General features: G+C 41.2%; 2 protein-coding genes and 1 long non-coding RNA gene across 5 annotated transcripts in view; 1 reads left to right on the forward strand and 2 right to left on the reverse strand.

The window, feature by feature from the left end:
* Positions 1 to 262: 262 nt before the first annotated feature.
* atp6v0a1a (ATPase H+ transporting V0 subunit a1a) lies at positions 263 to 15885 on the reverse strand. 2 transcript variants are annotated; one of them, XM_034894769.1, is made up of 22 exons: positions 15729 to 15885; positions 14370 to 14542; positions 13340 to 13418; positions 13047 to 13144; positions 12832 to 12960; positions 11817 to 11899; positions 10669 to 10795; positions 10481 to 10563; positions 10286 to 10379; positions 8146 to 8358; positions 7244 to 7394; positions 6854 to 6993; positions 6511 to 6677; positions 6321 to 6411; positions 5957 to 6075; positions 5633 to 5849; positions 5422 to 5529; positions 5216 to 5323; positions 4542 to 4586; positions 3875 to 3992; positions 3514 to 3685; positions 263 to 1337 (listed from the first exon to the last, which is right to left on the reverse strand). In XM_034894769.1, exons 2-22 carry the CDS (start codon positions 14484 to 14486, stop codon positions 1244 to 1246), a joined length of 2553 nt encoding a protein of 850 aa, XP_034750660.1. In that variant the 5' UTR covers positions 14487 to 14542; positions 15729 to 15885; the 3' UTR covers positions 263 to 1243. The 2 variants fall into 2 exon arrangements, with proteins under 2 accessions (XP_034750660.1, XP_034750661.1); XM_034894770.1 differs by lacking the exon at positions 4542 to 4586.
* A 1766-nt stretch (positions 15886 to 17651) lies between these two features.
* cavin1a (caveolae associated protein 1a) overlaps positions 17652 to 24758 on the forward strand; it is a 19690-nt gene continuing 12583 nt past the window's right edge. For both annotated transcript variants that reach the window (XM_034894843.1, XM_034894842.1), the window contains exon 1: positions 17652 to 18523. In XM_034894843.1, the coding sequence (XP_034750734.1) occupies positions 18023 to 18523 (501 nt within the window). In that variant the 5' untranslated portion in view covers positions 17652 to 18022. The remainder of the gene's footprint in view (positions 18524 to 24758) is intronic.
* LOC117958464 overlaps positions 18544 to 24758 on the reverse strand; it is an 18579-nt gene continuing 12364 nt past the window's right edge. Inside the window, exon 3 of the long non-coding RNA XR_004659724.1 lies at positions 18544 to 18613. This is a non-coding gene — a long non-coding RNA (uncharacterized LOC117958464). The remainder of the gene's footprint in view (positions 18614 to 24758) is intronic.

Raw genomic sequence — 24758 nt, forward strand, 5'->3', positions numbered from 1 at the left:
GCACAGACAAACCCCCTTACTTATGAGAAAATACATATCTTAAAAAAAGAAAAGAAAACAGCATTAAAGGAACCATATTTTTCTTCATGAGTACGTTTACTTATGGAGGATTTTGAATGCAGCGCCTTTACTCAAAACAGAGTATTTTCATAGTAAGTAATATTACTACTTTTAAAGTAAAGAGAATACTTCTTCCACCACTGCTGCAGATCACACACAAAGCTAAGGTCATACATCAAATATAAAAAAATCCACAACTGAATCCAGCTTTTTCCACTTTATTGACACAGTGACGCAAAAATTATGGGGTTAGTAAATGATTTCTGAGGCATGAGTTCTATTTGAACATGTCGGCTGTGTGCCATTCATACTCCCTTCTAAGTGTGACAAGGACATTTTAAACTTTGACATATGAATGAAATGAAACAAAAAAAAAGAAGAAAGAAAGAAACTGTTGTTACAGATCATCCAGCTATAGATCCCCGTTCATTCTCTCTGTGTAGATCAATTGAGAGCAGATCATTAAACACAAAGGGCATTTATGGCAATGTTAGTACACAACGCATGATTAAAATATTCGCTTCATCTCCATCTTCAAAACTCGAAATTACATCTTGATGCAAGTTAAATTGGATTCCCTTTGGACCTTCATGGCTGTGTGAGGTCAGTATGCAGTGGGATAGAGCTGAGCTGTGCCGTGTGTGTGTGTGTGTGTGTGTGTGTGTGTGTGAGAGAGAGTGATATCAAACCAATGAGATGCTCTGTGCAGTACAATGCCAATGCAGTGAGAAAGAGACAACCTGGGTACAACTGAGGACAGACAGGAAAGTTGTAAACTTCTGTTACTTTACTCTGCATCAGCATCAGCTAAACATAATCAAGACATTTGTACATGAAACTTCATTTGTGATCGGTAGTGCAACACTGACACGTAGGAAAAATTCAGGTTTCACAAAGAAAAGATTTCCATAAATAATATTTAACTACATGAAACACAGGGAAAAGAAAATGACTTCACTAAGGCAAGACACATAACTGATGACAGATAATGCTATATTTTTTTAAGGAATGCAACAACAAAAACGTTATAAGAAGTTTACAACAAATTGCAGTGTGACAGATGGGAGATTGTGGACTGTCACTCAAGGAAACCTAATCACACACACAAAAGAAAATCACTATCCAACTGCACACAGATTTTCAAAAGATGAGTGACATTTGCAGAAGGAGGAGTTGTCACATCTCAGTCCTCCAACCCCCCACCCAGGATGCTGTCGAAGGTAAAGGGCATGAACTTGAAGCCCTGGCCTGAGTAAAACTTGTTTTGGAACTCCACCCTGTAAAAAAAATAAAAATGTCCAATCAAAAAAAAGAATTAATATCCTTACAGAATAACACCAGCACATGGTGGTGATGGCAGTCCAGGTTAGGTAATGCTTAGCAGAGCAGTCGTAGCGGATATGACCCCTGCTTTTCATTCCACTGTGTTTACCCCACCTGAACACACCCATGTGTACACCCCTGCTCCTGGACCCGGCCCTGGGCTCAGACACGTAAGCCCTACCTTTCTGGAAAAGGATCAGGCTCTATTTTTAACCAGTGCTAAGTGACGGCTGGATGACCTTTTAACTGAGGAGCCACAAATACCTGCCGTTCCATAGTCTGTCTGGAGTAGGAGAGAAGACGACGAGGTGCTAGATGTTTTAAAAATATTACTGTACATAACTCCTGCACTTTTTCCTGCCAAAAATGATCAGGGATAATCCATTCCCAAAATTCAGAGGCCATATCTATTTTTAAGATAACTGATGCTGTGACTGCTCTGCATTTACTGTGAGCTAGTATATTAGTGTTAATGTTTTTCCAGTATCTCAGCAACTACAAGAACATCTGTAAACAGATGAGCACTTTGAAGGAGCTGTCCCCGATGTTTAATATAAAAGTGGTCTGGGATTAAACACACACGCACGCACGCAAACACACACGCAGACGCTCAGGACGCAACTATATTACTACACTATGTCTTCACATAGCAAAAAGTTGTTTACCGCTATATTAATGTTCTGAATATAGAGTACAGCCTCTTTAAGATAGAGGCCAACATTTTTGTCTCTTTTCTTCTTGCAGACCTTAAATGTGGCATTGCATATATCACATTCTGATGCAATCATTAGAAATATTATCATAGGTGTCTTTATATTAGCTTCTCTGCATTCCAAACTGCCCCTTATAGTCTCAAAAGGCCGTTCAGTGAAAGTGAGTCACCCAACATTCCTGTGTAAAGGATAATTATAGAGAAGAGTTACTGCAACACAGGCATGCTCTGTAAATGTGCCAGCGGATTATAAAGCCGGGATGACATTACAGCAAAGCCGGACGTAGACATTAATGAGGAGACAACAAAAGCTCATCAGTGCCATGGCAAGAAGTCGTAGACCATTCTACACGCAGCAAAAATTAAAAGCACAAGTCTCTAGATGCCAGGTGTGTTCAAGGCCATAGGAAAGGAAAGAGAGTGAGCACTGGCAAACCACAATTTGTTAACTTCTATTTGGGACAAACCCTTTACCTTTTGATTTTTAATTTTTACTGGATTAACTCTTTAAAGTGCTCACATGCCATTTTCATAATTGTATTTAGAGTTAATATAAGAATAGGTTTACATGGTTTAAACTATATATTTGTTATCCTGCCCATTGCTCCCGCTCCCCTTTTCACCCTGTGTGTTGAGCTCTCTGTTTTAGTTACAGAGTGAGGCATCTCACTTCTGTACCATCTTTGTTGAGAGTCGCAGCTGCGCAGTAGCTAGGTTAAGACTACTAGCCAGTCAGAAGCAGAGCATGAGGGCGTGCCATGCTAGCAGCTAGGCGAGCATTATAACGTGTTACAAAGTGACGCACGTTTGTCACGGAAGTCAAAGCTGGACTACAAAGAAGAAGGTAAGTCCTTTTGGGATGGATTTTGGGCTTTTTTACTTTGTAAACCCACAACATGCCCCAAAAGATATATAACACAATAAAAGGAAAGGGAAAAGGCCAAAAAACATAATATAAGTACTTTAAGTACTGTTCATAAATTTCTTTGCAATGCAGAGAAGAAGAAGCTGGTTCTGATTCCTTAAATTGGAAGAAATAGGCTGAGTCAAATTTTGTATATAATCCCCTACACACAAAAGAAGTAGCATCAGTTTCTGTTCACCTGCAGATGGCACTATAGGTCTGTAGTTACAGACCTACAGTTATTTGGCATTAGAAATGTCCTCCTCTTTTAGAATAGCAAATCCAGTGCACTGATACTTAGTCTTGGATTAATGTTTCATTGTGAATACTCTAAAACACTGGATAAGATGCTCAAAGTTGTACACTAGAATATTAAAACAGAAGCTTTCATGCAATTTGTATGCCAACATTGACTTTAACCTAAAAAATGATTGAATTAATACCCACTTTGAAAAATATGTGAAACTGAGACCAGAGTTAATATTTAGGAGAGAACTTCCAACAATCAACTTACCAGTGCAGTCGCAGTGCATGCAAGAAGGCTGACAAGCCCTCCATTATGAGAAGAATGGCAACAGTGAGAACAGAAAAGAAGAAAAAGACTATGGTCAGAACGAAGAAACCTCCAAAGCTGCTGCTAGAAAGGCCAATGTGCATCACCATGGTCCACAGCACCTCCGACAACTCTGTGCATTGGACAAAGACAGCACACAGATTTCAGCGCTGAGCTGAACTTGAGAGTGCATGTATTAGCTGTCTACTTCTCTTAAGAAATGTGTATATTGTTGTGTTAATCTAATATTTAATTAATACTAATTATTTGACTAATGTTAATAATCTGATATTTTTAAAAAAGTAGAAAAAGTGTGAGTTACGTGCATGAGCCAGGCTGAGGGCCCAAAGCCTCAGATAGGAGGCGGTGTTGGAGATACAGCCCAGGCAGTACTCTATGGTGTGGATCGCCTGATGCACTGCCACATCCCCGAAGTTAAACTGTGGCACAGAGACAGAACATCAAAAACGTAGCTGCACGTCAGCGTCAATCTCTCGAAATCAGCATCTCTACGACAGGTCCTGGGGTCCACATGGGAGGAGTCTGGTTCATTGTGTGTGCATTATTATACAGGTTATTGATAGGACAGCCATTTGCCACTGGAGATCGGCAAACCCCCTTAAATTAGAAGAGATACACCGTTGTCTTAGGACCCTGTAGGAACCCAAAGTATCAGCAGCCCTGCTGATCCCTCATGCACACAACACCGGGACTGTAAGGAGACACTGGCCTACTGGCGCCCACTGCTTGAAGAATCCCTTGCAACCCATGTTTCAACAAGTGACTCCTGGAACACACCGACTAACACTTGCACACACACAAACACACTTATACACACACACACACACACACAGCTAAGAGAGCAGCCAGCAATGGTTGACAGTATAAGTAGACAAAGCGAGGGGCAGGAAAACAGAATGGCTAGACATGCACTGTGACAGCGGGGGATAGGTCACAGGGTGAAGGTGCAGCGTAAGCTCCTGTCCTACCTCTTCCTCCTCGTGGGCCTTGACAGCAGGTGACAAAAGGCAACGCTTGGTTATTGGCAGCACACACACAGATCGACAGACAGACAGACAGACATCAGTAAACAGGAAAGTAACGAGAGAAGTTAGTTACCAACTTAAAAACAAAAGGAAGAGGGTTAGCATTACAGGATGACAAGACTCTGCTCACATGTGCAGCCAGGGCATTTTAGAATTAAATTAGGGAATATAACGGTTTCACATCACAGCTCTTCAGGACGTGCAAACAACCGGACTGGTCTTATTATTTCACAAGAGGTTAAATTAGCCTGAATGGATTCGACAAGTAGCTGCACACAAATGTTGACGAAAGAAGAAAACAATAAAAAAGTAAACAACATTTCTTAATTAAATCTCTCCATAGCATTTACTATAATCTGAAAGTGGCAGTGTGGAGCTTGTTAAACCTACTTTTGCTAAACCGGACCTTCATCCATAATTGATGTTTTTTGCATTGCCACAGTGGAAATGGAAACATGAGGTATCGCTTTCTGTTCCCAACTGTGGCTGAGTGACTGAATTATTCAAATATGTGAGTAGGTCATATGACAGCACCCCACTGCCACACTGCCGTTTTTCCAGCTTTAGTCAGGTGGAAGACGGCGTAAAACGGCGTAAGACAGGGACATGTCTCTTACCTCAGGCTCCTCCTCAGTGTCCTGTGAGAGCTGGTCATGCTGGATGATTTCAGCCTCATCTTCAGTGGGCCCGTTGCCTACTCTGATCCCTCCAAAGTTAGCTGTACCCTGACATAGAAGAGGGGTAAAAATAACAGCATTAAAAAAAGGGATTACAATTTAGATGCAATGCGTTATTTCACGTGAACCCAAATCCTATATCTTACCAGGTTTTTCCGCCACAAATACTGTCTCCGGAGAACTAGAGTTTTTACTATTAACATACAGGGGACACAAGCCAAGGCGATTACCACCAAGAGTGATTGTATGGCCATCTACATGGAGAAGAGACAGAAAAACACCACATGGGGACAATTAGCATGCTGTGGTTAACTTCAGGACAAAGTGATGTGTATGCAGCTACCAAGTGTATCTGACCTGTCCTCTATAGAGAGGTTGGTTACTGGGGTCGTTGTAGTTGAAGAGGAACATGTTGATAAAGGCAATGAGGAGACTGGGAGCACCCTTGGATATGCGGGCATCGTATGTGAGCCACTTATAAAAGATCAGAATGACTAGGTAACCAAACAGACTGGCCATGAAGACAATCTCAGGGATGAATCCCAAGTAGATATTCAGTGGCTTCTTGAAATACCTGCAGAGAACCACAAACACTTTGAAAATAGGGGCATAACTGCCAATGGTGACAGAGACAGAAATACAACAAGAAATTGAGGCATAAATGTTAAATGATAATCTCACAGGTGGTTGAAGAGACTGAGTGAGACTCCAAACAACATGTGGATGACTCCCAGGATAACAGACATCTTCATCTTGAAGGAGTTCAGGAATGTCAGCTTGTTGGTGGCAATGTTCCATATCTGAAATATAAGCGTATCAAAAGATGGTGAGTGCTGAACCGGGCTATCAAAATAAAATGTCAGATTGTTTTCAACATTATTCTTTAATAATTAATTTTCAATATCTTTATATTGTGAGAGGCCTTTATACTTTATATTAAAAGTTTAAATTATTTACCAAGACATTGTTTCAAAGTGTGTAAAAAGGAACAACTACGCTGGTTTGTACTTAGCAGAATAAAGACAATACAGAGGAAAATATTCACCGGATCAATGCCAATGGGGTACGGCCCTTTGAACACTCCTTCTATGGTCGGATCCAACTGCAAAACTTTATTGCCTTCCAATGTATCAAACCTGAACAGGGTGACAACACCGATCAGTTTTGAGACTTGTATTACTGCACATCTACAGCAGTCACTGAGTTAAAAGCTGCGGTCGGTGCTTGACACTTACGTCCAGTTGGCCCCTAGCCGAGCGTCGAACATGGGCCTGACGCTCCAGCCTGACCCAAACACATTGAGGGACTTGGAGAAGCAGTCATTATAAATGATCCCAGTGTAGACTGAGAAGATTCCCATCAGTAGGATGATGTAGCGCCCTGCAAACACCATGCTGAACATCTGCCACAGAACAAGCAATGAGAGAGAGAAGTAAGTTTCTAAAACAAGAGAAGCTGCATTTCTACAATATTAAACATCAAAGCACAGAAGCACAATGCCCTGTGCGCCTGTGGGTCTGGTAAATCACCAGTAAGGATGGTGTTGGGTTGATGAGATGACCATGATTGGATTCATACCTCATTATCGTTCTTCTGGGCCATCAGCCTGTTCTCTCTCAACACAAGGTACAGGGCAGCACAGGTCATGAGCACCCCGTGGCCCATGTCACCAAACATAACCGCAAAAAGGAAGGGGAAGGTGATGATGGTGTATGGCGCTGGAGACAAGGAGGTAGGGAGGCAGGTATCACATGAGGGTGTTGTGGCAGTTGAAACAATGATAGAACGCATGTTCAAACAAGGTGATAATGGGTGATGAGACAGAGTAGGCAACCACACCTTTCAGTGACTGCAGTTTAATAATACAGGCAGCTGGGTAAACAGACTGTAATACAAAATGTCTAATTGCCTTAAAAGTAATGACAGAGGTCCAAGGGATGTACAGAAAAGAGTGTAACCTATTCATACCTGGGTTAATCTCACGGTAGCTGCCAATTCCATAGGCATCCACAATGTTTTGAAAGCCTGAAGTGAACTTGTTTGTCTTGTTATAGGTGGGTGGCGTCTGCTTGGATTGCATTCTATTGAGGATGGAAGGCACAGTGGAGCCGCTCTTCTCCTAAAGCGCGGAACACAATGTCATGCAACAAAAGATTATGCCCTGAACTACAACAACATTTTAACCATGCAGCCACCTTAATCCTCATCTTTCCAAGAATGAGATCATGTGCCCCCACATTCATGCTGAAAGCTAAGCGTACACAAGGTATCGTCGTACGATTGAGGGTTTCACAGACCACCCCTACTCTGAGTTGACACCAGTGTACTTCCTTAAAATCTGGTTTTAATAAAATTATAAACAATTAGGAAATCTTAGCTGAGTTTACAAAGGCTGCCAGGACAACTTTGTAGAAAGGTGAAAGAAGTGGTACAGACGAGACCTTGATACAGTACACCATGGCCTTATGTTTCAAGTCTGGCAGAATAAGGACAACAGAGATAAATTGAGCCCCCGCCCATGACTACCCTGATGGAAATTTGTTGCAGCCAGCATTGTTTTTTGGTTTATTTAAAAACATTTGTATGTTGGTGGATTTTTGTTTAACTCTATTCACTTCTTGTCTTGAGGAACTTGCATGTTGTGTAAGATCCTGTTGTTGGGACTACGCAGTTAAAAAATATACCACAGTGTCACAGTGAATATACTGATTCATTTGAGTATGCACAAAAGCTGGAGTATGCTGCAAATACCCGGTTTGCACTGACATGGTTTAGACCGGTTTGTCTCAAACTGATTCTGCTACATTGAATATATGACCATGTAAATTTGAACCAGAGTCTACTTTCTAAGAATAAGAATAGTTACTCACCGTCCCCCTGCGCAGGGCAAACTGGATGGAGTCCATGTCGGAGACAGAACACCACACCTCAGCGATCAGACACTTCTGAGTGACATCAATGTTGCAGAGGTTGAGGGTGTGGTAGATGGCCTTCATCTTCCTCACCTTGATGAACCACACTCGGGCTGTCTTGGCTGCGGCCTGCAGGACCCTCTGCCTGTGATCCTCGGTCTGGTTCAGCACCTTTAGATGGAGACAATACACTAATGAAATACACAGTGTGTACAGTAGAAGTGTTATTCATGATTTATGACTTTGTAGCACATTTTGTGTAATCTGTCTCATGGTGTTGGTCCGTAAATCATTGCCATTGCTGCGTATTTTGACCTTTTTTATTTTTAAGAAAAAAAAAACGTCTTTAATCTCACTGAGGTTTTTCTGGTTAATTAAAAAAGAAAGAAAATCTGCTAGATGTTGACAACTTGAGGAAGATAAACATAATATTTACAGTCCTGGAGCCAAAAAGTGACAAGGCAAATGTCCGTTGTGGGAGCCAACACCTATTCCTGCCATTCTGGTTCACCCTGAGATTTCTGAGGACTACAAGCAGATCTGAGGGAGGGTAGGATCTATAAAACTAGTGGAAATATAATGACCCCAACATTTAGAAAATGTTGCTTAAAATAGCAGCAATAAATCAGTAATATCTTGATATTCGTAAACAAGGTTTACATTTACTTCATTCATCAGTGAACTGTAAATCAGCGGGCTGTCTAATCCATTAAGTTTTCCCGAAAGAGATACAGGATATTCCCAGGTATGCTGCTGTATGCTTTTTGCTGCTCTCACATTTAAAGCCAAGTCTCATGATCAGCAAATAGCAGGATATTTAAACTCTGTGCTGTCTGCCTACAGGCACAGTCTCGCCTGCAGTCAGGAGGCTTAATAGCCCACACATAGCTGATTGCTTTCCAAATAGCTTAACATTCTTCATCAACCACGCCAGCCTGTCATTTAGCTCTCATGCCCACTTAGCAAAAAGCAAAAAACTCCACCCAAAAACGCCAAGATCTACATTCCCTTCTATGCGGAGCCGTAAGAGGATATCAAATGCTTTGTCAAACGGGATGCATGTCAAATCTCAAGTATCTGTCTCGTGCAAGCATCTTCTGTGGCAAATGCCAATCTTCCTTTAATATATCGGAGTACTTCAGCTGGCTGACTGAAGTAACATGTGGGAGATTCACTTCTAACAGACTGCAGCAAGTACAACAAATGTGATCATGTTGATGTGTGAGTCTGTGTGCTATGATGCAAAACACCCATATGGGCGGATGTGTCATCATATGACAAAGATACAAGACGGTTATCATTTGCAAAGTTAAAGGAAGGGAGGATTCCCTGTGGCCCTACCTTGCACTACATAACAAATAACTGAGGACTATTTCAACATTGCAAGCACAACAACAACATAGTAATGGAAAGATTCTGATTGATGGAGGACATTTCTCTGGGAGGAAGCTAGAGAAAGTTGACGTGTTGATCAGCAGTGGCAAAAAAAAAAAAGGAGGACTTTTTTCCCCAAACTGAACTGCACATTTTCCTAGTATAAGCATTGTAATAAAAACATGCTATGTCATGAAGATATGATGACATCTGAAGCCATGGCATACAAGTCTTACAAAAGTAGGAAGGAAGCAGAGTCATCGCCTCACTATTGGCAAATTTACAGTACATTGTATCTGTCAAAAGAGGGAGTGGGATGGGTCTTCCTGATATTATAGTCATTTAAAGAGCAGTTTGGATTGCCTTCAACCTCCTCTAACATGATTTAGTGGCTACTGAAGGAAAGAAAGCAGAAAACCGCTCATTTACAGGCCCACAAATCTTACATCACTGCAAATGTTTACTTTATGAAAAGTGAAATTTCTGCAATATAACATACTATATATGCACATATGTGGTTTAGAACATAGACAGGAAGCTGAGAATGACATGTAAAGAGCAGATGTGTCAGATGCCTTATGAAATTTCTTCTACCAACACTTTGCAGGGAATTTCAGAAAAATAACTTTAAAAAAACAGAACTATACAGTTTAAGTGTGTGTTTTTTGTGCAGGTCAGTGTTAATGAGTGATAATGTAGATGATTTTGCAGCCCGTGTGTTTACCATTTGCAGGTCATCAATACGTGCATTCACCCCTGCCAGCATCTCTTTCCTCTCCTGGGGTGTTTCTGGACACGGGTACAAGGTTGCTCTGAACCTGAACATGGATGATGATGAAGAAGAAGAAGAAGCACACATGAGGATCTGTTGGCCAAGAACACTTCCTTAACATTTTACAAACGTTGGCCAGTCACTTACCCTTCACAGATCTTCTTGACTCTATTCTTAAGCTGGTCTCCCTGGAAGAAGATGATGAAGACAGTCTTGTGGACCTGGTCTCCCTGTGGACACATCATACAGTTTGGACTTTGGTTTAAAAAAAACAATCAAACCGGGATTAACATGTTAACAACTTCACGGGGCATCAGTTCTTAAACAGCACTGACGGAAGTCGGGTCCTCCAGGGGATCTTCAATGTCTGCCTGCCTCAGGAACACATTTCCTCGGCAAACTCTCCACAGCATTCTCTCAAATGTGGGTATACGTTCCCTGCCAATGACTCCGGCCACAAATCTACAAGAAATGGAAAAATGCAGTCATTGGTGTTGTTGGTTACCTGGTCTAGTAGGAATAAAACTTCTTGAGCTTTATGAGATAGGCCCTTTGTAGAAATAGGCTTAAAGTTCAGGAAACTTATGATTCACAAATACTAATTGCAATGTCTCCCATTTCATAGCGTCAACAAGTTATAATAATGATTGTGTTTGATAAATCTTTTTCATTCATAAACTGTACATAGATAATTTTTTAGTTTTAAAGCCTGGGTCGTGACTTCTGCTTGAACAGCTGGAAGAGGCCTTATGTGAATGCTAAGCAACCTTAATGCTTGCTCAACAAAATATCAAATCAAAGATTAACAACCTCTGCTATAATTCCTTTTAGTGAAACGAGAAAAAAAAAACAAAGTCCACCCCAAATGGACTTACCATCTTCCAGAGAAAACACTGTTGACAAACAGCTCTATTGTAGTCTAGCCTTTACTTCCGTGACAACGTGCGTCACTTTGGAACACACGTTCTAATTCTCGCCTAGCTGCTAGTGTGGCACTCCCTCATGCTCTGCAACTGACTAGCTAGCAGTACTTACTTCACATGTGCGACCCCCAACAAAGATAGAACAGAAGTGAGATGCCTCACTCTGTAGCTAAAACAGAGAGCTCAAAACACAGGGTGAAAAGAGGAGCTACAACAATGGTGTTTTCGGAAAATTAAACCACATAAACCTATTCTGGTAAAACATCTAAATACAAGTATGAACCTGAAAATTTGCATAATATGAGCACTTTAAGGGATCACATTGAAAACATTGACAAATGCCTACATGGACGGGAATAACATTTGTGATTGGGAGCAGATTTTCGCTTTAAGTGACCTTAGTTGCCTGACTAAGCTGGACAGTCTGAGCTGGTGTGTGGGAGGTGATTGGCTAGCTGTAACACTGGTTTTGGACACAGATGGCAGAAGTGCTGAGAATGGAAATCTCCAAGAAAAGCTTAATCCTTTTGAACGAGGGAAGACCACAAAAACAGACTCACCCCAGTCTGAGAGCAGTCACTCGAGTAGGCTCATTGGGGTCCACGAGGGTGGATGACTCCTCCATTACACTGGGATCCTCCATCTGCATGAGAGTCAGTTAATTATTAGCCAACATCATTACGGTCACTGCATTTCCACATATGCATCCTTGTGAACACCGCCTTTGGAAAACTTCTCAGACAATGTATTTACATGGGTGTTAAGATTTAGACAGGGGAGAGATGAAGAGCCAGGGCCAGTGTTTGTTTTTAGCATAGACAGTGACTTTCTCCAGTTAATGGCTAAACAGCTGTGTATTTGGCTCAATGATTCACCTTAATTAAAGCCCATAACAACTTGTAAAAGATGACTTAACATTATAAGTCAACACAGTTTTGCTTGTGAAAGCAATGAACTGGAACTGATGTTGAGCAAAAGGTGGCCTGGCAAGGATTTGCCCCCGGAAAACAAATGGTAAATACAGAATAAAATCTATGCAAAGTATTATATCACAGTGGAATTAAAGAGTATGAACTAATGTGACTGTCTAGTGTAAACGGGCCAAGGCCATGTGAGCAACTATAAGACGATCACGAGTCAAACACCTGGCAATAAATGTTCCATTGTGTGTGTGTGTGTGTGTGTGTGTGTGTGTGTGTGTTTGTGTGTGTGTGTAGACAGCTTATGAGCAGTATCTGCACCAATGCAAACCAGAAATGGCTGCCATTAGACAAAAACGTTGTTTTTCTTGCCCACTGCTACGGTGAATACATTGAAAAGGTTTTGGTATTACATGGTATTTGGTGTTACTATTTTGGTATTACTACTTTGTATTAGGTATAACAACCTATCAATACATACAAAATATTTCATTTGTTAGTGTGGTTAGATGTTCTAACCATGTTGATAAGGAATTATAAAAACTAAATAAAAAAATAACGTTCTACTTGTCTTTCAGGCCACCACACTGTTGGTAAAACAAAAAGTCCTGAGCGTGGTGTTTTTGCAAGGCCTGCGTGCACAATTTAAGCTGACCTCATCAAAAAACTGCTGTGTGCGACGCAGGATGTGCTTGAGCTCTGTCAGTTCCAGGAAGTTCTTCTTCAGGGCTTCTTGGTTAGTGTTTATTTCCTTCAGCTCATTCTCGAGCTTCTCAAATGCAGCCTGTGGAGCGACATACAGAGGGGTCAGCAGAGGGAAGCAGTACATGATAGAGCTGACTGTTTCTTTGAGAGAGAGCGAGCACTCACCTCCAGGTCGATCATGTCCCTTGGGAAGGGGACTTCAGGGTTCTCTCCTGTGTCAACAATCGGGATGTTGGCCTTTTTGATTTCTTTCTCCACAAATCCTGTGAGAGAGAAGTAGCATGTAGTTATTTACGCTTGATTAAGAACCACCCTACTACTCTTTTAGGGCCATGCTATTGGTCTTTAAAAAGAGTGGAAATGAAATAAAAATGTGTTGGTGTTGAGGAGACGGAGTGGCAGCACTGTTCACTCCTCTTGTGGAGGCAGAGGCAGCTCTGGCACCAAATCTGACTTACTAAGTTTGCGATCCATCTCCTCGCATCGCCGTACTTCATTTACAAACTTCCGTTGGAACACATTCACATCAGGATTTAGCTGCAAGAAAAATAAAAAGGAACATACGTGAGGGTCAAGCATTAGAACATACTTGTTTAAAAGGACAAAAAAAAAAGTGCATCGGTATCATTTGTAAAATTAAAATGGGTGATGACTAACATACTGTACATCAGCAACCTAAGCTGCTCCGATAGCAATACTGTCATGTTGTGCTCAAATTCTGCATACTTATCTATTGAATACCCTAGCATTAATACGGTATTTTTAATTAACAATGAAGTCTTTTAAGAAGTGTAAAAAAAACAACTAATTTTCTATATTATCATTTGAAAATGTTTTAAACTGTTGGAGGATGTATAATTTAATATAAATGTTAGAGATACCACTGTGGATGCACACAGACCATCTTATATTCTAGCACAAAGATTCCCTCAGGGCTTGTCAGGAATGGGCTTCCTCATGTGTGGAATGAAGAGTCAGCTGTGAGCGCATGATGAACATGACGCTGAAGGCATACACTTTCTCAGCAATACCACTGATGTGGTCATTTTCTCTCGCCACAACAGATGACACTGCAGGATTTTTTCACCTCAAGATAGGCCAGCACGATTAATCTTAAAAAAAATTACTTTGATTCTCATTTAATTTTTAATTTTAATTTTTCAAATGCTACAGGTGCCAAAAAAAAAAAAAAAAAAACTTTTTGGTTACTGCCAATTTGTTTTGTTTTGTCATGGTTCATTTGTGCAAAAATCTTTGAACTTCGTAAGAATAAAAAAAATCGTGGCGGAGAATCGTGATATCAATTCTAAGATGAAAAATCGTGATTCATATTTTTCCCTGAATCTTGCAGGTCTACTGAACACCCTTTATACAACAGGTAACAGTTTTGGAGAGCAAAGTTTCAGTTGCTAGTGGAGAACCACAACAGAATCAGGAGATAATTAAGCAATCAGGATTTGAAGGACAGCAGCATGACAGAGGACTTACATCACGAAACTGCACCATCCCGATCTCTCCTAGTTCACTGACACAACAGTAGGCCGCTTCTGACTGGAGGAAGAGCTGAGCCAGCGTCATTTCTTCACTTCTGAAGAGTTCCCCCATGTTGCTGAAGGATGTGAGTGCTCGGCACCGTTAAAATCAACCAGAACCTCTAGAAACTGAACATTGATAATGTCCATTAGTCCTACTCAATGAGAGAAAACCGCTAACAAAACAAGAAGGATCTCAGAAGTTTTAAATTACTTAATTTTCTCTGCATGGCACAGTGACAACATCACTAACGGGAGAGGCCTGTATCAGGAGTGTGTTAGTTTAGCACAAGTGTGAGAAGGATCCAGGCATGGAGAAAAGAAGAAAAAGACCAGCTTGCCCTCATGCTGATCTCATGATCGCTGCAGGAATGTGTGTGAAATAGTTTGCTCTGAACCATAACAATATAGGGGACTTACAAGAGGCTATAATTTCTATTGTGGATGCAAAACATAATGTAATTGTTAATGTCGTTGAATGCAGATTATGTAATATTTGTCATTCAACAATAAAAAGGTGAGGATTTTCTTAGAATTATTCAGCTAAGCAGCCTGATACTGTAAAATGACCAAAAGGCTTATCTGTGGATTACATGGTATCATGTGACCAGTAGCTCTAGTAAGCCTCCTTACTCCCACTGCCTCAACGCAAAGGGCGCTTTACATGATTGAACACAGAAAAACAGGTTTGCTTAACCACATAAAAATTGACTAAACTAACATTACACAACGTTTACTTAAGACAAACCATATGTAGCTCGTCGATTAACAAATCGACCAGATATTGTTCCCCGACTACTGCAGCCTCACCTGTCAAAGCTGATAGCTAGCGTTAATGGCTAACCAAGTTAACATGTCACTGTAACAGCTACCTGGATGGCGATCGACCAAAACTATTCCCATCATATAACTTTAATGCAATAACGTAGCTAGCAGAGCCACACAACCATAGCATTGGCTAAAGTTGATTTTCTAGTTAGCGTTAACTTTGACATAAGAATATTAGTTGACGGTTGCTAGTCTGATTAGTGTTAGTTTAATTGTAACTTCAATGTCAAGAGCAAGATCACGTTAAACAATAGACTATTAACTATAGTGAGGTTAATATACTTCTCTGACATCAGGTTGGAAGTTAGCGTTAGCTCACTTAGATAAGCTCAGTTTGCTATTTGTGAGGCTAATAAGAGAGCTAACGCCAGTTTCGCGCACCTGTTGTTCAATATTTAACTTAGCCCACAATAATACTAATAACGCTAGGGTAGTTTAAATCATTTAAACTCTCAAGTACCGTATTATTAACTAACTGTGTACTTACTGTTTAAGGGAGGGCTCTCCTCCTCGGTTCTCTTCCTTCTTGTTTCCTCTTTGCTGTTATAACTTGTCGTTAGTTTGCAGCTGACAGCTCTTCTTCTTCTTCTACTACTTCTGCTTCTTCTTTGAGGTTTAGGGCAGTTGACATCCTTAACGCTGCATTACTGCCACCTTCTGGATACAGTCTTCCTTAATGTCCATTCAATTTAAATTGAATAATACAATTATTATAATTATTGTAAATATTATTATTATTATTATATTAAGAAGAAAAATTAGTTGATTAGCTCTAATAAAACCACACAGCAATTGTCTGCCCTCCATACTCTAATATACCTTTTTTAAACTGGTCTCAATTAACTCATTTTTCAATTATCGTGTGTTCATCTCTGCCGTATATTTTTTTGTATGTTACAAAAATATGCTCGGCTGTCTATTTTTCATGATACTCGGTCTGCTTGTTGTTAGGCTACTTGGTTCATCCCCCGACTTTCTACTATAGGCCTACTTTATTTTGGATTGAGTGTATGCAGATATAGATCGCCCTTGTGCAGTCTGCCCAGATTGGCGTTTTCCCATTGCACGCCATTACATGGTACCTGCTCGACTCGCCTCGACTCTACTCATATTTTTTGGTTTTCCATTATGAAAACAGGTCATTTTTTTTAGTCTTGGCATTCTATAACTCTCCCTTGTTAAATAGGAGAATTGTTTCATCCTCATTGCTAATCTTTCTTTCTCGTGCCTTCATGTTTACATGTGTTCTTTTCCTTTGTTAATTCTTCATTTCTATTTCTCACTGCTTCTTTAGGCCTACATGTGTCATCCCCATACTGATTCGCCTTTTTTGTTTATAATTTTTTTTATAATTGACACTAATGCAGCCGATATTATACCGTTTCATATGTCCTTTGATAAAAAAAAATCTAATATTCATTTCCCGCGCCTTGTTTTCTGTGATGTAGAAATATTTTCTTTTCATAAGACTAGAACGGTCACTGTGGTTCCTTCTCGGTACACCTTTTAATCATATATTGGTGGAATACTATCGGGCCAGTATTAGACCAATTACAGATTAATTTATTGTACTAATAAATCCTTGATTCATTGCCATCACTTAAGCACACTAAATAATGTTTTTCATCTAACATTTGTGAATTAAATGGAGTGTTGCAGTTCCCACCTGTGACCACTAGAGGGAAGCGATCACTCTTGATTCTAAATACATCTGTGGTTACTGTCCAGCACACTAACTACTAATAGCAGCAGTGACATACAACTAATTAATACGTGTATTATAAAGAGCGGTTTAAAAATATATATATTTCTGATGAGAAGAAACAGAGTAATGTTTCCTGAAAGATGTTCATGCCAGCGTTAAATCAGCCTGGCATACTAATATTTCCGGTGAATACTTTCAAACTAAACAGAACAAAAAAGAGATCATATTCATAACCAGTGGTCACAGTGAGAACAACTCTACATTCTTCAGTGGGAATAACACAGATATTAATACCAATTGCATATCCAGATGGCAGTTTTGTCTTTGTGTGTTGATTGGCAATCAACAAATATGACATACAGAGTAAGCACAAATTCAGTTTATTGTCATTTTTTAGTTTTAAGATTATTTTTGGGGGGAATTTTAGGCCTTTAATTCCACAGGACAGATGAAGACATGAAAGTGGAGAGAGAGAGAGGGTGAATGACATGCAGCAAAGGGCCGCAGGTGGGAGTTGAACCTGCGGTCGCTGAGTCAAAGAGCAAGGCTCCACACGTGGGCGCCTGCTCCACCAACCGAGCTAACCTGGCCACCACTTTTCAGTCTTTAGTCTGAACTGATGAAGTGTGTCACCATAAGAGGTGGAGTCTGGGGGAGATATGCTGCCCTGTGCTTGGGGACAGATTGGGTGGAGCCCGGCAGCAGGGGGAGCCGGGGGCGTGGGGCCGGTTGAAGAAGGGAAAATTTGGACTGGGTGGTTTCAGAGGGAGCAGAGGCATTTGAGTCAGGGCACACATGCCTCAGCTGTGAGAGGCCCTACTCCCCTTGGCTGGCTGGCATCCCAGAGCAGAGGCAGAGAGACAGAGAAGGCTGAGAGCGTGAGACTGAGGGTGAAGAGAAAGTTTAAGCGTAAAGTAGACTAGGAAGAGGCGAACAAGTGGTCGAGAAAAAAAAAGAGAGAAAAGGATCAGGGACTGAGTTTGGTGCAGCGTGGCTCCTGCAGGTTGTTTTTTACAGTAGTGTGTTTGTATCTGTAGTGTGAGTGTGCAGGCGGTTTGTATTTCGAGTTGACAGCCATGGCTGACACAGATGTCAAGAAGGTGCACGCAGCCCTAGCAGAAGTGCCTTTCGATGATGATGAGGTAGCTCTGGTGGGTGCTGCCACAGAGCCGGCAGTAGATGATGATGACCGTCTTGAGGGGGTGGACCTGGTGCTGGCAACTGGCCCTGGAGGCAAGAGCGAAGCGCAGATGAACGGGGTCATGGTCCTGTCTCTGCTCGACAAGATTATCGGGGTAGTAGACCAAATCCAGCAGACCCAGAATGGGCTCGAGGCCCGGCAGGAGGCCATGGAGAAGTCAGTGTCAACTATCCAAGGGGAGCTGGCTAAGTTGTCCAAGAACCACACTGGCACATCCAACACTGTCAACAAAATGCTGGAAAAGGTACGCAAGGTCAGCGTCAACGTCAAGACGGTGCGGAGCAACCTGGAGAAGCAGGCAGGCCAGATCAAGAAGCTGGAGAACAATGAGAACGAGCTGCTCAAGAGACGCAACTTCAAAGTCCTCATCTACCAGGTGAATACTGAGGGTCGCTGTGTGTGTGTGTGTGTGTGTGTGTGTGTGTGTGTGTGTGTGTGTGTGTGTGTGTGTGTGTGTGTGAGTGAGCTTGTTTTTTACTATGTCCATCACAGGGTGGACTAGCTAACAATCTTAGTTCCAGAATGTTTTGGTAATGCTTTACATGTGGCTGTTAAAGTTACACTCCCAGTACATGTGTTGAATTCCCCATTGCGCAAAGGAAAGTTGGGAGGAGAGTGTGAAATGCACCTGAAAAGCTATCAAACCATCAGAGCAACCTTTTGACATCATCTCACAAGAGAGAGTTCGAGTCACACTGTGGCTTGAGTTGACCCTTGTTAGTGGAAATGTTCTGTAGTTCCTCAGGATGGAGGATCCTGGCCAAAGCTCCGTGGTTTCCATGACATAAATGTCTAAATCGCTTTTTCCTCAAACTTAAATGAGGCTGTAATGTTTATGAACAAGCAACACTGCAGTGCGCTATTTAGAAGCTGTTGTATGGTTTGTATTCACGCTCAGTGAGAGGTGGATCCCACTTCTCACCAATGAAAGGAATACGAGCAGCTTCCATGGAAAAACAAAGGCAGAGAGTGACCTCTCGCACTCAACAGGACTTCATGATTACCCAATAAAACTATATAAAGACTAGCCCACTGGACAAAATAAAAAGGCCTATAAACACAGGCACGAAGAGCTACTTGAGACAGAACCAACGCCCCACCTCTGATTGCTCGGAGGGCAGATAGTTGGCAGAGTGCTGCCATGTAAGATGAAGATGTAGTTTTTAGTACAAAGATTTCTCAGAAGCGGGACACAGACATTCATGTTGCACGAACCTGCACTTTAATACCTGAGAACACAAGTATCAGTATTGGGACGGCGGCAAATTTCTTTGAGGGATCATGATAGCTTCTTAAACAATTGGGACCGTGAACATCTTGAAAAGAAAACGAGATAGAAATAGAAAATAACATAAAGGACACACCATGAATGCATTTGTGAGAGTGTGTGTGAGACATTTTAAACTAGCAGGACACTACTGTCACGTCTGGCTGGTAAAAATGACGCGTGTACTGTAGGTCTTGTGCCCTTTGATCTGAAGTTAGTCTACAAACCACAAATCAACTGACCTCAGAAAAAGTTCAGTAGTAGTCACCATATGCACATTGCATCATAACCTCGCAATTTGCTAGCTGGAAAAGGGAGAATATTTTCTTTAAAAACCATTAGTAACAGTGAATCTGAGAGTTGCACGCATGTCGTAGTAGAGCTTACTTCAGGATCCATATTGGCAGACAAACCCTTTCACCACCTCTTCCTGGGATGTCCACTATGGGAGCAGTTTACACTATTGGCATGTAGCAGAAATCCAATCACACTAGTCCTTAATAAATTACTCTGCAAAGCAGGTGCCTCCTGCTGTTTATGACATGTTTGTTGCAGTGTTGCCTCGTCTACTGCAAGCCCTTTTATATGCATGATTGTGTGCAATTGTCAGTGTAGTACACTGCATACAAGTGATGTAAAACGTGTTCCAAGAATTTGCAGTATTTTAGAAAGATTATGATTTTACTGTTTTTATTCCAACTGCTTGTTTTCGATTGTGTTTCATCAGACACAAATCGTTGCAAGTCATTTCCGGTCAACCGTAATGTTCTTATAACTGTCTAAACTAAATCACCATAATGTTTCGAAGCGGTTGTAAGAGCTGTAGCTTCCGTGTTGCATTATCTGTTTTGGGCTCCCACGATCTATTTATTGCCAGAGGATGGCTGCACCGTGTCCAGTTTAATTAACTGACATAAAGGCGGGTCAGATATTGACAGCATTGCAAATCAACACTGGCTCTCAGTCATGTTTCACCACTTCCCACCATCTGTTTGTGTGTTAATGTGTTAGAGTAGGACATGTTTAAAATGATGTTAAGGATGAGATCACGGTCAGGATTAGAGGTTAATGGCAACGGTGGGGCCCCCCCGGTGAGTCAGTATCAAGTAAGGCTAGACACTGTCAGAGCATTACCTTTATTGTTAAACTGATACCAGCTTTAACTGTAGGTTCCATCTTTTTCTTTCCTGTCACTCTGTCTCTGCACTCTGAGAATAGACACATACTTTAGGATTTTTAGCCTGTAAAGACTTTGACAGTGATCCTTTATAATTAGACCTGCAATGATGTTGGCACGTGGGATCCCCTGGCAACAGCGGGGTGTGGTGATGAAGACGTGTACCAAATTTACATTGTGTATTAGCAGTGGCAGTATACAGACTTTTACTTATGCAAAAGTAGCAATACTAAATTGTAAAAATACTGTGTTGCATTATACTGTTATATTTTTTTTTCAACTTCACTTAAGTAAAAGTACGGAAGTATTAGCATTAAAAAAAAAATTCATTCTGAATGGCTCATTACAGAATAATATGTATTAGATCATAATATTGGAAAATAATAATAATAATTGACACATCAATTTGTAAGCACCGCTAAAGTTGCAGCTAGTAAAGGTTAATCTAATTATAACGACTTTATATATTGCTGGGTAGCTTAATCTGTAATTCCTCATAATTTATTAGTGGATCATGATTTATGTCAATAAGCTGAATCTAAGTAGTTAAAGGTGGCAAATACATTTGGAGGAGTAAAAAGAGCTATATTTGCTTCCAAACTGTAGTGGAGTGGAAGTAGAAAGTAAAATAAAAATGGATAAACTCACATAAAGTACCTCAGTAGTACTTGCATTCCAGCACTGCATCTCAGATGTGTATCATAATATTTTTTTAACTCTGTCCATAAATACACATTTCAAAAATGTACACTGAAATGTAGATATTGCATTAAAGATCACCCACCCACCCAGATCAGCTGGTATCCTGTCTATAAAGGAGTGAAATGGAAATTTGTAATTGACCCCAAACCTTTGACCGGTAGTGTATATAGAAGTTTACTCTTCGACGCAGCGGCCCAGTGGTTTGAATCCAACCTGTGGTCCTTTGCTGCATGTCCTTTTCCCCCATGTCTCCCCTTTCAAGTACATACATAAAGGCCTAAAATGCCGAAAGATAATAATTAAACCCACACACAAACAAGCCCGAGATAGACACACACACACCTACGAAGAAAGACCTACACACACGCTTTAAAGGGTGTCAGAGGATGGGGGCTGCCCATGGACAGGCACCCAGAGCAGTTGGGGGTGTGGTGCTTGCTCAAGGGCATCTTGGCAGTATCCAGAAGGTGAAGTGGAACTTCTCCAACTACCAGTCCACACTTTGTACTTGGTCTGTAACTTCTTATTCCAGCTAGAAGAAAGTTATGGCCTCTATTACACATTTAAAAGATAACTAAAACACTTCTTCAAATCAATTTTTGAAATAGTTTTAGTAATAGTCATAACTTTCCAGTTTCTCAGCTGCCTGATCGTAGGAGAAACCAGACAGCTGCCACAGTGGTGATGCCCTGCCCCAATAGCTGAGCCTCCTACTCATCCTCTGACCCACCAGGCCCATTTATGTCCATCAGTTGTCTTGGCCTTCAGCTGACTGAAGCTGTTGTTGGCTAAATAAGCTCTTAGGGCTCTAGCACCATCTCAGCTCAGCCCTCCACATGTCCCAATACAATGACTTGTATGAAAGAGGGAGTGCTGCTGTGTGAAAGTAGTCCCGGCACACCTCTACAAATACTCCAACTGACATGCTGACTCAAGTGACATTTTAGGCAAAATTTGATAGATTTGTTCTGAAGCCACAAAAAGGCTTTTTACAACTTTTTTCAGATATGCAGTTGTCCTTCCCAAGACATGCAAACTAGTGACTAGAGTCCCCATTTGAATGTCATAATTATATGTATATACAGTACGTGCTTTGTAAATGTGGGCTTTAATTAGATAGACATCTAAAATGAATGATAATGACATAAAGCACATTATCTATTTCATTATGTAGATGAATCTAGTTCATACACTGTAATGGAGTGTGTCCATCAGAGTGTGAGCCAGGACTGATGTGGGTCTGGAATGAGGGTGTGTTTGGCTGCAGCTCAAAAACAGTGACAGCCATTTGGTCAACTCCATCATGGAGATGTAAGAGTTCTCAGTTACAATCTACTTATTCCAGGCCAGCCTCGCAGACCTTCTTTCCTCAGCCTTTCGCAGCCAACAAGCCTCGCCACCAGCCCCGGCCCACTTTTATTTAATAGCTTTTAAACCTGCCCAGACTACGTAATCTCTTCATTACTCTAGACATTCAGATTAAACCAAGGCTTTTTTGGCCACTTCGGCTGTCTGAATCTTTGTTTACAGGCATAAAGTTTGATTACAGATAGGGTAGTTATGAAACACTTGAAGCCAATCCCTTGTAACCAACCAAAAAGCACTCAACCAGCAGCAATAAGTTTGAGTTGTGATTCATCTCGCTGGCATCTCGTGCCTCTCCTGCTAACATGTACACATTCAGCCTGTTCCACTCAAACGCAGACGTCTCATCCAGAACCAAGGGTACAGCTCATTCAGTATTTACTACAGCACTTGTACACAATGTTGTCCTCTTCCCGTCTCTCCTCTCTGTTTTTCAGGGCCAGGGGAAAGATATCTGGCAAGCTCCACATTTCACTATTGCATGTCAGCTACTATGTCGAGCCAGTTTGGAGTTCTATTGCTCTGTGTCCAATAAGTAAAGGGGTTGCATACAGTTTGTACTATTATGAAGAAAAAACAATAGACATGATAAACTATTTACACTAGTGATACACAGTTTAGTCTTATGGTGAGTTAAGTTCTGAAGACACTTGTCCTGAAGACCTTATCAGGAGAGTCTTCAAAATTGTGTTTAGGAATAATTCAACATTTACATTCGCTTTTCTGCAAAGAGTTGCACAAGATGATTGACACCACACTCATGTTGCTATGTGCACTAAATATGAGGCCACAGCCATCCATCTGGAGTATTTCTTACGCCCAGTCAAGAAATAGTCTTGCGTACCAGTTTTGTAATGATCAAACTAATTAGATATAACATGCGAATTAGTAAGCTTTAGAGGTGCCGGTAGGACTAGTTGGATTTATTGCCTTTGGATAGAGCCAGGCTGGCTGTTTCCCTTTTTCAAATCTCAAAAGAATATGGTTTTTTGTTAGGATGCGTGCCAGTGTTGATGTTGAGACCTGATGGATATTGTTGAAACCGACGTGGTTATTGAGAATGTTAGCTTGGAGCTGATTGAGGGTTATAGCATTGTTGGCCAAAACCATGTTTACTATCTCCCTCTCTTGCTGTTCTGTGAACATAGGAGGCCTTCCCCCTCGTCGTTCCTGACCCTCAATCCTATGTAGAGAAAAAAACAGTAAACAATAGTACAGTAATTTCACAGGAAAAGGTAACAGAAGTGCTGATAGTGCATAGAATACAGTACTGTAAGCAGTTGCTGAAACCGTGCAGATGTATTTTGATATGATAAATGATTCCAGTCGCAATGTTCTTATCACACTTGCCACTGTGTATCGGCTTAGATTTGGCTGTACTTGCAGTCCAGCCTCCCTCAGCGTCAGGCCGTGGTTGACAACGTGGTCAACCAGTGTTGCGCGGATCTCATTTGTCAGATCCGGTCCTCTTTGAGCACCTTCTTGTCTTCCTCTTCCTCTTCCTCTACCTCCAGCATGGCCTCCATCTCTTCCTCTTCCGTTGATTCCTCCTCTGTTGATTCCTCTTCCTCCCCTTCCTCCTCTTCCTCCTTGTCCTTCTCCTCCTCCTTGTCGTCCTCCTCCTTGTCCTTGTCCTCCTCCTTCTCCTCCACCTCGTCCTCCACCTCGTCCTCCACCTCGTCTTACTATTTCTCTGACTCTTTCCATTGTGCTTGAAGACCGATGAACTCACCTGCTGCTTTTTATAGTGCTTATACACCTGATTGGTGTGTCTACAATTACAGTTTTTCTCAATTTCACCTTCCAACCAATTGATTCAACACAGTCATCAGGTGTGCAAACACTTGTTTGCTTACAGTTTTTCTCAATTGTTTACACACAAATTTTGGTACTTGAGACACAATGACCACAACGTGTAACTAAGTCACCAACCCCCTGAACCAATTCTGCTAAACTACAAGCACAATTACTGCTCTACACTCAGACTGCTGTTCTAAAACACACTTTTTTCAAAACACTACCCACAATTCTCTGCCTTTGGCACAATTTTCATGAAGAAAATCTCTTGTCTTCACAAGGAACACACTGCCATTCAAATAT

This window comes from Etheostoma cragini, chromosome 15 (assembly GCF_013103735.1).
Source record: "Etheostoma cragini isolate CJK2018 chromosome 15, CSU_Ecrag_1.0, whole genome shotgun sequence".
In the NCBI taxonomy this organism is placed as follows: domain Eukaryota; kingdom Metazoa; phylum Chordata; class Actinopteri; order Perciformes; family Percidae; genus Etheostoma; species Etheostoma cragini.

Bases quoted from the DNA above. Each gene is read 5' to 3' on its own strand.
- atp6v0a1a (XM_034894769.1), bottom strand. From the start codon at position 14,486: ATGGGGGAACTCTTCAGAAGTGAAGAAATGACGCTGGCTCAGCTCTTC. The intron at 6,678-6,853 runs GTATGAATCCAA...GTTCTGTGGCAG, and splicing joins CCCAGAAGAACGATAATGAG to ATGTTCAGCATGGTGTTTGC. The intron at 1,338-3,513 runs GTAAGTTGATTG...TTTTTTTTACAG, and splicing joins CATGCACTGCGACTGCACTG to GGTGGAGTTCCAAAACAAGT.